General features: G+C 37.7%; 1 protein-coding gene across 2 annotated transcripts in view; it reads right to left on the bottom strand.

Annotated features, from left to right (window-relative positions):
- Atp11b (ATPase phospholipid transporting 11B (putative)) overlaps nucleotides 1-13389 on the bottom strand; it is a 102817-nt gene that overhangs the window by 19749 nt on the left and 69679 nt on the right. For both annotated transcript variants that reach the window (XM_038347541.1, XM_038347542.1), the window contains 2 exons: nucleotides 3816-3961; nucleotides 2389-2448 (listed from right to left, as the gene is read on the bottom strand). In XM_038347541.1, the coding sequence (XP_038203469.1) occupies nucleotides 2389-2448; nucleotides 3816-3961 (206 nt within the window). The remainder of the gene's footprint in view (nucleotides 1-2388; nucleotides 2449-3815; nucleotides 3962-13389) is intronic.

The raw sequence follows: 13389 nt of genomic DNA, 5'->3' as shown, positions 1-13389 counted from the left end.
TGTTCCTAGATTTATATCTGTGAGACTGAAAAATTTCACTGATAGGTTTTTAGTTTTCATAATGTAGTAAATTGGATCTCCATCTCAGAACTCCTCAGTTTGGTCAGTGGGATGCAGTTTTACAGTCCTCCTAAAAGCATTCTAGAATCCTGGGGTGTCTCTGTTGGGCTACACATCATTTTCCTACCTACCTTCATCTGTACTGCCTGTAGTTCTGAACCCCGCCCCCTTCCATGGAAGCTGTTTTGTTTTTTAAGTGGCTTAAGTCCTCGATCTCTTCCTCTCAAGTGTTCTAGTTGCTGCTGCTGGTACTAATGCTTTAACTCTTTACTTAGGATCCATACAATGTTCCTATTGTCATTGTGCTGATGGGTTCTGGTCAACCTGATACAAACCAGATGTATCTGGGAGAAGGGAAGCTTAACTGAAAAAAATGCCTCCATAATGTTGACCTGTAGGCACTATCGCTCTGATTAATGACTGATGTGGAGTAGTCCAGGCCACTGTGGGTGATGCCATCCCTGGGCAGGTGGTCCTGGGTTGTCTAAGAAAGCAGGCTTAACAAGTCAACAAGCAGTGCCCCTGCATGGCCTCTGTTTCACTTCTTGCCACAGGTTCCTACCTTGAGTTCTTGCCCTGACCTCCCTCAGGGATGGAGTATGGCCTGAGAGCTGTAAAGTGAAATAAACACTGTCCTTCGCAAATTGCTTTTGGTTATGATGTTTTATCATAGCAATATACACCTTAATGAAGACACTTATTAATACTATCTCTTTGAAAACCCAGTCAAAATATATCTGGTTAGCATTGTCATATGATCTTAAAGTATTTAACTCAGGTAAGCTATTGCTAGTAATCAATGTCTATGAAGGCATTTAAAAGTTAAAGCTCTGTATTGTAAATAGGGGAAAAAAGAAATTATGAAAATGAATCATTTTTTTCCTTTTCTTTTTCTATTTTTTTAGGTGCATAAAGTTTACTGAACAGATCATATAGAATTATTCCTCCCTAGAGGCATTCATGATCTTCTGTGGATCATAACTGGGGTGTGTGCACACTCAGGGCCCTCACTGATATCAATACCTTGATGAACTAAAGCTCTGGGAAGTTATAAAACTAACAGACATCTTGGGAAGCTGGGGGTGTCTCTTTCAGCCATTGCGGATACGTGGAGACCGTCAGGCTGGCAGAGCTGTATGCTATGGGATGTGTTCTACTGACAGGAGCTCCTGGATGTTGTAATAGTGCTATAAAACCTGTCCCTGATAATAAATGGGAAAAAATGAAAAAACTGAGTGGGGAAAAAAAGCATAATGCATGGTCACTAAAATGTGAAAATCATGTAATAGGCTTGAAAGTACATTTTCACATTTACCTACTCAATACATAAATTTATCAGAACATAAAATGTTTTCTCAAGGAACTGAAAGACTGCTGCTTTCCACTTCAGAAAAGAAAAGGCAAATGAAAACAAGCCAATCTTTTTTTTTTGTTGTTTTTTGAGACACTGTTTCTCTGTAGCTTTGGAACCTGTTCCGGAACTAGCTCTTGTAGACTTGGTTGGCCTGGAACTCAGAGATCCACCTGCCTCTGCCTCCCAAGTGCTGGGATTAAAGGCGTGCGCCACCATTGCCTGGTGGAACTAGTGAATTTAATCATAACTGAAGATTGTGTAATGTAGCGATCATTTTAAGATACATAGTGAGCTATGTGAAAGGGTGATTATGGAAAGCCAGTTTTTGAGGTGAGATTTATGTAATCCCTGAACCAAATCACTAAGGCTATCCCCAAACATTTAAGACTTCAGGATCAGGAATCAAAACAAAAACAAAAACAAAAACAAAACAAACAAACAAAAAACCCCCCAAAAAACAAAGTGAACCTCTGTTAATTCCTTGGTCTGACTTGCTGTTGATTCTATGGAAACACCATAGATAGTTTGTACAAGCAGCCAGTTATTAAGGTTGGGAAGTTGCTAAGAGTATTTGATGGAGTCTAATACTTAGCATTACTGGAGGTGGCGGTGGTAACGCTCACCTGTCATCCTACCACTTGGGAAGTAGAGGCAAGAGGACCACCGGTTCAAAATTATCCCTGACTACATAGTGAGAGGACACCTGAGGTACATAAAACCTTACACAAACAAACATACAAATAAATGAAGAGAGACTTTTTTTGAAAAAAAAGTCCACAATTAACATATATTTTGGTATTAATAGTAGTTTCAAAGTAAAAGTCAGAATAAATATTATGACTGTTAGGTGAATTAAGTAAATATACCTACTTACTTATACAACAACAAAATAAATGAAGTCTGTTCAAATACTTGTCAAGATTTGAACAAATTACTTTTCTAAAAGGACAAACACAAACTTCTATTTTACTTACTTGCTGAGAAAACAAACAGTAGAACTGATATAAAAACTGGGGTGTGATAAAGCACACATTCTGAAAAACAAGACAAAATGGGAAGTAATTTAAATATTTACAGCCAAAGAGAAAGATGTCTTAAAATGGTTATTAAAGTATCTAGAAACAGAATCTCAGTTGACACTGTAAGATGCCTTTTCTCTAAAGACACATCCATGGAAAATGAGAACACAGAATTCTCATTTTATTAAATCATGTTTAAAATCTGCTTAAGGAATCATATAGAATATGTATTATAGTATGTATTACGTATGATACATATAATATGTATTCTGGATATTCTTAGATATTCTTAGTTCCCACCTGTTCTAAGCAGTAAAAGTTATGTTTTTAACTCCTAATTCGTACCATAGATATTATAATACGTAATAGTTGCTCATATTTCAGGGCTATGAGAATTTGATATTGCTGAACTACTTAAAGCACGTAAGTGGCACTATCTTAACATCTACCACAATATCTTTCATATCACAAGTGAAGCTAGAACAACAGGCTAGAAAAACTGTCACATCATCTCTAGGTAATATGACTTTTTATGTTCTATCAGTCTGCAACTATTAGTTACACAACACATACAAGATATTCTAGTGTAGTAAATGTTTATTAGTAAGGACTCAACACGGTTCCACTGAATCTCATCTTTCTTGAAAGGGTCCAATGAGAGAACATTATTTCAATATTATAATCTGTTTTATTATACAAATAAACCCTCTGTAACTGAGAGGCTGATATTATATATTACACAGGGCTACCCTTGAAACAAAAAAGATTAAGAAGCTCTGCTATGAATCCATGCAATTAGAGTTTCAATTAAATTTACTACACCAACATAAAATAGCTTTAAGCAAACTACATTTGTTTGCAGTTGAGTTTACAAAGGATATATTTAAGTGTAAATTTTGATGCTTGATAAATTTATATACCATAAGATTAGAGAACTTTCTCAAAGTGTGTGTTTGTGAGCTCTCATTTTTGACATTTTATTGTGTGTGGGGGAGAGACGGGCAGACAAAGAGAGAGAGTGAGCAAGTTCACACCATGGCAAATATTTAAATCAGAGGACAACTCACAGGAGTTCTCTCCTACCATGGGGTCCTGGGTTTGAACGCAGGGTTATCAGACTTGTGGACAAGAGTCTTCACCCACTGAGCCCTCTGACTAACCCAAAAATGCTCTAATAGCCCTCCCTTTCAAGCAGTCCTACTCGTGTCTTGGTGGAACAGACGACCACTGATCTGCAGTCGGAGCAATAAATTTCTTACAAAATAGTTATTTTTTGTTTAAAGAAACTATTTTAAGAATAATTTAAATGTCTGTATCATTCTTAAATTAGAATTTTAAGTTAAAATATCAGTAACTGATCCTTATAATCCAATGAAACTCACCTTATAAAAAAAATACTGTACAAGGGTAGCTATTCTAATATAATAAAAATGACCATGAACAAACAGTAATTTGGAGAGGAATTTAAATCTAGCTACTGCATAGTCACTGTTCCTTGCAGCTTGTCTTCCTTCTTTACCCATGATTCCTGGAATAAAGAAGACAAAAAAGATGTTCACTAATAAACAATGTGTAATTTTCACAATATATATCACTCTGAACTATTTATACTTGCTGTAACACTAAATACTTATATACAGTGGTTAGCTGCTATCCAAAAAGCTGTTCTACTTAAATATGCTTAATATAAAACTCAATTATATACCAGGCATGTAACATCAATTTTCAAAGGATCAGAAGAAAATACTAATACTGAAATGTTCAGATCTAGTGGGGCATAAATTACACACTGATAAGCACAAAGTGCTAAGCTTCTGATGAGTAGGCGCTCTAGGACATCTTTAAATTCACCAGTTCAAAAGAATATAAACAGATGAAAATTCAGGAATTTTAACCCAATAAAAATTGGTGTGGGAGGGTCTTCTGTCTATGTGTTACTTTCATTGGTTAAATAAAGAAGCTGCCTTGGTGTTTTGATAGGCCAGCCCTTAGGTGGGTGGAGTAGACAGAACAGAATTCTGGGAGGAAGGCAGTGTGGCAGACGCCATGGCTCTCCTCTCCAAGACGGACGTCGGTTAGACTCATCCCGGTAAGCCACAGTCAAGTGGCAATACAGATTATTAGAAATGGGTTGAATATAAGAGCTAGCTAATACGAGGTTAGAACTAATGGGCCAGGCAGTGTTTAAATGAATACAGTTTCTATGTTATTATTTTTGGGGCTAAGTTAGCTGTGTGGAAGCTGGGTGGAACGAAAATCAGGCCTGCTCGCCTCATCACTACAAAAAATAAGCATATTTTTATGATTTTTAAGCTGTAGTGTATAAATGAATGCATTTTTAAGTAAAAAATAGGTTTTCCTATAAATTTTCAATAAATAAAATAAGTAAAGACTGTATACCCTGAAAGCAATGCATCATTTTACCTGGAAAATAAAAGTCTTTTTTAACAAATACACATTTTCATAACATTTTATTTATATTTTAATGAGTGACTAACCATAATAAACATTCAAGTGTGTATGTCTGTACAGTGTTTGATCTGTTTTTATTTTTGTCTTCTTTTGTTTTTTTAAAAATCAACAAGTCTTATATAAAAAACTACAAAACAAGGTGTTTTTTGCTCTCAAGAATAAAAACACTCTTTTTAAAGATTTACAGTGGGGACTGTGGTGATGCACACTTTAATCCCAGAACTCAAGAAGCAGAGGCAGAGGCAAGATGATCTCTGTGACTTTGAGGACAGCCTGGTTCACACAGAGTTCAAAGCCAGACAGGGCTACATAGTGAGACCCATTTAAAAGAACAAGTGCGAGCATGAATGATGGAGATATCTCTTCCAAAAGCATGTTAAGTGAATGATATGCACACAGAATCTATTATATTCAGCCAAGATTGCTCAGGACAGTTCAGGACCTTAGAGGCCAAGTGTCGAAGCAACTACACCAGAGACATGGAGGATGATGGGAGTTTTAAATCTATGTTTAGGTACAGAAGTGGATTATTATTAAGATAGAGGTGCACAACAAACTCACTTCCACATTTGAATTCCAAAAGAATTCAGCCTCAAAGTACCCACCATGTCACAGAAACCCAGGATACCCAAGCTGCAGAACTCTGCGGTAACAGGCAGATAATCCCAATACAGGTTATGACCCTCAGGGCCCAGTATGGTTTCGGTTCTCATAGTAGCCAGTGGTACCTTGACTTCAAAGCACATCACTTGGCTCAATACCTAGGACTTGATCTGCTGGCTACAGCTAGATGTCACCAGCAGCCAGGCTCTTCTCCCTCTTGGGGAAAGGCAGGCTACAGAAAGTCAAGCCAGTGACTGTGTTGCTGTTAGTAAACACTTAACCCCAGTGTTTCCAGTGTTATGGGTTTTGCCATAACAGGTAGCTAAGCTGTGTGGGGACTGAGCTGCCTCATGGCCTCAAAACTTACATCAAGAACAGGACTGACGGCAGTGCTGATGGTAGTACAGAGACATGAAAAGTTAGTATGAGCGAGAAAAGGAGAGAGTGCGTGCAGAGACTTGGGGGTGTAAAATGAATATTTTTTTAACTTGGGGAGATATATCAATCAATCCTGTGGCTTTGGTGAGAAAGTTTTCAGAGAGCAATGACAGCAAATAACGTTTTGCGTCAAAAGACATCCACTTTTGTTGGCAGACTTTGAGCTGTGTCCTTAGGAATCCCTCTTTAGCTGGCTGTGTAAGGGAAATACTCTACTTCCCTCCCCATGCCACCTGCTGTGAATGCTGCCTGGCCTGTGCTCCCTGTTACTGAGCTGGGAGTGTGGGAAGAAGGTGAACTGAAGCTGAGGAAGCGAATGTGGACTGAGCTTGTTGTATGCTTTGCAGAACTTGGATGCAGAGTTCCCCAGGGAGCTCATAAAATAACAAAAAGGTCCTAACTGGACAGGTAAAGATAGTCATAATTTAGTTACAACACCTAGAGAAAACCAGGTTTTACAGCTTAGATCACGGGAATTCTTTCAGCATACTGTATATTTGACACATATAACTAGTTATCATTCACAAATGTGATTATCTGCTTTTCATCTTACATTTGTTTATTATGTGTATATATGTATGTATGTGTTTTTGAGATGAGCTACTCTGGCCTGGAACTTCACAGTCTGTCTTAGCATCTGAAGTCTCTGTAGTCAGCACTGAGATTACAGATGTGATCTGTACATATCCTGCTATACACATACACCTTTATTAATATGTTCAACAATTTTCTTAAACAAAACCTAAAACCAAAAATCCAAAGACATGAAATTCCTGGGTGACATGCTGGGAAGAATTCAATGGGAAGTAGGGCAGAAAGAAGACTAGGAAGCAGGATTAGAAATATAATTGGATATGTATAAAATTGTCAAAGAATACAAATTATTTTTAAATGTTTATTTTCTTGTCATAAAAACCTACATACATAATTAGAAGGTTAACAGGCATACAGTTGAAAGTTTTGTACAATAACAGTGTGCCAATTTATATTTTCAGTAGTGCTACCAAATTTATCAATTTTTATCATTATTGCAATCAGACTAAGTTGCATTTTGTCTGACAGACTGTTTTCATATACTTGGTGTTCATTTAAATGGTTTCCATTTTATGCTAGCTGATGGCTCCCCTCCCTTCCAGTGTCTGCATTCTTCTTCCTAGTGTGCTGGCATCTTACACTATGAGGAGTAAGGCTTTGCCATCTAGTTTGCAATTATTCTTTACTAGTTAGTCTTTAAAACGGTTTCAGAGTTTGTTTCCCTGCCACAAACAGTGATCTTTTCGTTACCATCAACTAAGTGTCTTGGTGTAGTGTTATGCTTCAAAAATCTTTACATGACTCAAATAACAAAATTACTCATAAAAATTTCTCCAGTTACCTTTTATGACCACAAAGAATTACTTAAATTCTTACCTCATCTGGAATTTGTTTTGGTAAAGGTACTAAAAAGACACACAACTTCATTCTCTTTCTTTTTGTCAAATAACTTGCTGTTGCTTTTCTTACTAAAGCTTTATGTGTGCATGTGTGTACCTGCGTACACACACTTGCCCATGTACAACATGTGTATGCAAACAGTGGGCAAACATGGATACAAAGCACCTTTCTCTATCATGTACCATGGCTTTGGCAAAAGGTCTCTCACTGAACCTAGGGCTTCTTATTTCAGTTAAGTGAAGCTGTGTAGAAAACCCCTGGTGTCAGCGGTCATCCACCCAGAGGGGACCCGAGGTTACAGATATGCACTACGGCTGACTTTATGTGGGCACTAGAGAGCTGAACTCAGGGGCTAACTGCCTAGGAAGAAGCACATTACCCACCAGCTCATCTCCACAGTCCCTAAATCAGTTTTATATGCTTAATATATAGTATAAAATTATTTAAAAATTATAGTTGAGATTTATTGGAAATAGTTTAGAAACCACAGAGAAAGTTGAAATTTCAAAATGAATTATTTATCTTTCCAAACAGGGAGGGCTGGTTTTAAGAGATAAATAAGAGCTATCAGGCCTCAACTCTACCCATCACGACACATCATGAAGACTCTTCTGGGACAAGGCTCACTCTCCTCTCCTGGGACTGTAAACTTCAGTGGAGCCACATACATACTACTACTCACACTTCCCTTCCTTGTTCTTCATTTGTAAAATAATGCTGACAGATCAGATTAAATAGTAAATCACTCATTGGTGAACCACTGACAATACAATTAATAGTATACTGAATCCAATAAAATGATTCCATAATAAGAATGGAAGCAAGGAAAATATTTTTGAGTGGTAACTACAGTATGGTCTTAAGAATACAGAAAATGATAAACCATTAAAATCAGAAAATTAGACAGCAGGCATCGGGCAGTGAACTTCATGAGAGCAGGAGTGGATCCAGACCAGGGTCATTTGTGGAAGCAGGTCTGGGCCAGCGACCTAGGCCAGAGCAGGCCTGATGTGGTGAGCTCCACGGGAGCAGGAGTGGATACAGTCCAGGGACATTTGCAGACCAGGACTGACTGAGCCAGCAACTTGGACCAGAACAGACCTGAGACAGCAAACTCCATGGAAACAGGTGCAGAGGAGCAACCGCTGAGAGAGTGAGCAAGAGACAAAAGACTGCTGTGGGTCTATATGTGAATCTGGAACCATCAAGGGAGTAGACCTAAGCCAGGACCCCTGTAGGTCTGGGCATGAGTCTAGGACCTCTGAGGAACTAGGCCTGAGCCAGGACCTCTGCACCTCCAAGGGACTAGGACCTCTGTGGTTCTGGAACCTCCGAGGGAGTAGGCAAGAACCAGAGATCTCTGCGGGTCCAGGCATGAGTCTGGGACCTCGGAGGGAGTAGGCCTGAGCCAGGACCTCTGTGGGTCCAGGCGTTGGTCTGGCATGTCAAAGGTAATAGGCAGGAACCAGAAACTTCTGCTGGTCTGAGCATGAGTTTGAGACCTCTGAGGGAGTAGACTAGAGCCAGAGACCTTAGCAGGACCAACCCCAAGTCAGGGACCTCTGCAGGAACAGATCCAGACCAGGGACATTTACAGAAACAGGTCTGAGCCGACAACCTAGGTTAGAGCAGGCCTGAGACAGCAAACTCCAAGGGAGTGGAACAAAGCCCAGGAGCACTAAGCAACCTCCAGGAACACGGAGTGACCAACTGGGTAACTAGAGCCGTGGCACTGACTGTACCATGAGGAACAATCATCTAAGCCTTGGATTCACTGGCACCTAGAAGATTAAACAACAGAATCACAGACAGCCCAACCACACCTATTAGAGGAAAAGATGAGTAGAAAAGGTAGAAAACATGCAACACCACAAAGAGCAAAACGACAGCAGTAAAATCTAAAGACCCTATAACAGCAAGACTTAAACAATCAAATATAGATGAAGCAGAAGAAAATGACCTAAAAAATAACTTGAGGAGAATGTTTGAAACTCTTAATGAGGAAATGAGAAATTCCCTCAAAGACATGGAGGAAAAGACAAACAAAAAATTGGAAGACCTAAGCAAATTCTTTAAAGAAAACCAAGAAAAAAACAATCAAACATATGAAAAAAACTATTCAATACTTGAATACTGAAATAGAGACAATAAAGAAAACACAAGCCAAGGGAATTATAGAAGCAGAAATCATGAGAAAACAATCAGGAACCACAAACGTTAAGCATAAACAGCAGAATAAAAGAGTTGGAAGAGAGAATCTCAAGCACTGAAGATACAATAGAAGAAATAGACTCATCAGTCAAAGAAAATATTAAATATAAAAAAAGCTTAACCCAAAATATCCAGGAACTATGGGACACTATGAAAAGCCAAATCTAAGAATAATAGGTATAGAAGGAGAAGCACAGAAAACATATTTAACAAAATCATAGAAGAAACCTTTCCCAACCCAAAGAAAGATATGCCTATGAAGATACAAAAGGCTTACAGAACACCAAATAGACTGAATAAAAAAAATCCCCTTGCCACATAATAATCAAAACACTAAACATATAGAATAAAGAAAGAATATTAAGAGCTGCAAAGAAAAAAGGCCAAGTAACATATAAAGGCAGACCTATCAGAATTACACCTGACTTTTCATTGGAGACAATGAAAACCAGAAGGTTGTGGTCAAACATTATGTAGACATTAAGAGACCAGCACAGACTACTATACCCAGCAAAACTTCCAATCACCATAGAAGGACAAAATAAGATATTCCATGACAAAACCATATTTAACTAACACCTAGTCACAAACCCAGCCCTACACAAAATACTAGAAGGAAAACTCCAACACAAGGAAGTTGGCTACACCAACAAAAACACAGTCAATTGATGGTCTCATAGCAGTAAATCCCAAAGAAGGGAAAAAAACACAAAACCAAAAACAAAAATTAAATTACAGGCGATAGCAATCACTGGTCATTAATATCCCTTAATATAAATGGACTCAACTCACCTATAAAAAGGCACAGGCTAACAGATTAAATACGAAAACAGAACCAATCCTTCTCTGTATACAAGAAACACACCTTAACCTCAAAGACAGACATCACCTCAGAGTAAAGGGCTGGGAAAAAAAATTCTAATCAAATAAACCTAAGAAACAAGCTGGTGTAGCTATCCTAATAGCTAACAAAATACACTTCAAACTAAAATTAATCAAAAGAGACAAAGGACATTTCATATTAGTCAAAGGAAAAATCCATCAAAGGAAATCTCAATACTGAACATCTATGCCCCAAACACAAGGGCACCCTCATATGTGAAAGAAACACTTCTAAAGCTTAAATCATACATTAAACCCCACAAACTAATAGTGGGAGACTTCAACACTCCCCTCTCACACTGGACAGGTCAGTCAGACAAAAAATGAACAGAGAAATAAGAGAACTAAAAGATGTTATGATCAAATGGACTTAACAAACATCTATAGAATATTCCATCCAAACAGAAAAGAACATACCTTCTTCTCAGAACCTCATGGAACCTTCTCAAAAATTGACCACATACTTGGTAACAAAACAAACCTCAACACACACACACAAACACACACACACACACACACACACACACACACACACTGGAATAACCTAATGTACCTTATCAGATAACCATGGTTTAAAACTAGAAGTCAACAGTAATACTAATTCCAGAAACCCCACAAACACATGGAAATTAAACAATGCTCACCTGAGTCATCAATGGGTCAAAAAAGAAATAAAGAGAGAAATTAAAGACTTCCTAAAATTCAATGAAAATGACCACACAACATACCCAAATTTATGGGACACAATGAAAGCAGTGTTAAGAGCAAAGTTCATAGCACTAAATGACTACATAAAGAAGCTGGGAAAATTCCACACGAGTGAATTAACAGAACATTTGAAAACTTTAGGACAAAAAGAAGCAAACTCACCCAAGAGAACTAGATGGCAGGAAATAATCATATTGAGAGCTGAAATCAACAAAATAGAAACAAAGAAAACAATACAAAGAATCAATGAGACAAAGAGTTGGTTCTTCGAGAAAAATCAACAAAATAGACAAATCTTTATCTAAACTAACCAAAAGGCAGAGAGAGAATATCCAAATTAACAAAATCAGAAATGAAAAGGGGGACATAACAACAGACATGGAGGAAATAGAGAGAATCATCAGGTCATATTTCGAAAACCTGTATTCCACAAAATCGGAACATTTAAAAGAAATGGACAACTTTCTGGATAAATTTCACTTACCAAAATTAAATCACGACCAGATAGGCAAATTAAACAGACCTATAACTGTTGAAGAAATAGACACAGTCATTAAAAGCCTCCCAACAAAAAAACAAGTCCAGGACCATATGGTTTCAGGTCAGAATTCTACAAGACTTTCAAAGAAGAAATAATGCCAATACTCCTCAAACAGAAGAAACATTTCCAAACTCTTTTTATGAGGTTACAATTACCCTGATACCCAAAACACAGAAAGACATTACTGAGATAGAGAATTACAGACCAATCTCACTCATAAACATTGATGCAAAAATACTAAGTAAAATACTGGCAAATTGAATACAAGAACATATCAGAACCATCATCCTCCATGATCAAGTCAGCTTTATCCCAGAGACGCAGGGATGGTTCAACATATGAAAATCTGTCAACGTAATCCACCACATAAACAAACTGAAAAATAAAAACTAAATGATCATTTCATTAGATGCCGAAAAAGCTTCTGACAAAATCCAACATCCCTTCATGATAAAGGTCTTGGAGAGAGCAGGGATACAAGGAACATGCCTAAACATAATAAAGGCAATATACAGCAAGCCAATAGCCAACATCAAACTAAATGGAGAGAAAATCACAGCCATCCCACTGAAATCAGGAACAAAACAAGGCTGTCCACTCTCTCCATATCTATTCAATATAGTTCTTGAGATCCTAGCTAGAGCAATAAGACACCAAAAGGAGATCAAGGAGATACAAATTGGAAAAGAATGTCAAACTCTCACTATTTGCTGATGATATGATAGTTTATAAAAGTGACCCCCAAAATTCTACCAACGAACTTTTACAACTCATAAACACTTTCAGTAATGTAGCAGGATAAAAGATTAACTCAAAAAAATCAGTAGCCCTCCTGTACACAGATGATAAATGGGCTGAGAAAGAAATCAGAGAAACATAACCCTTCACAATAGCCACAGATAGCATAAAATATCTCAAAGTAACTCTAACCAAACAAGTGAAAAACCTGTATGACAAGAACTTTAAATCTTTGAAGAAAGAAATTGAAGATATCAGAAAGTGGAAAGATCTCCCATGCTCTTGTGTAGGTAGAATTATCGTGGTAAAAGCTGCAATCTTACCAAAAGCAATCTACAGATTCAATGCAATGCTCATCAATATCCCAGCAAAATTTTTCACAGGCCTCGAAAGAATGGTACTCAATTTCATATGGAAAAGTGAAAAACCCAGGATAGCCAAAACAATCCTGTATAATAAAAGAACTTCTGGAGGCATCACAATCCCTGACTTCAAACTCTACTACAGAGCACAGTACTGAAAACAGCCTGGCATTGGCATAAAAACAGACAGGAGGTCCAATGGAACCAAACTGAAGACCTGGATATTAACTCATACACCTTTGAACACCTATTTTTGACAAAGAAGCAAAAAATACCAAATGGAAAAAAGAAAGCATATTCAACAAATGGTCCCGGCATAACTGGATATTAACATGCAGAAGAATGAAAATAGACCTGTATCTATCACCATGCACAAAACTCAAATCCAAATAGATCAAAGACCTCAACATAAAGCCAGCCACACTGACCCTTATAGAAGAGAAAGTGGGAAGTACACTTGAACGCACTGGCACAGGAGACCACTTTCTAAATATAACCCCAATAGTACAGACACTGAGAGAAACAATTAATAAATGGGACCTCCCGAAACTGAAAAGCTTCTGTAAA

This window comes from Arvicola amphibius, chromosome 11 (assembly GCF_903992535.2).
Source record: "Arvicola amphibius chromosome 11, mArvAmp1.2, whole genome shotgun sequence".
NCBI lineage: Eukaryota > Metazoa > Chordata > Mammalia > Rodentia > Cricetidae > Arvicola > Arvicola amphibius.
The sequence above is the reverse complement of the archived record's forward strand: the minus strand, read 5'-3'. Positions and strand labels throughout refer to the sequence as shown.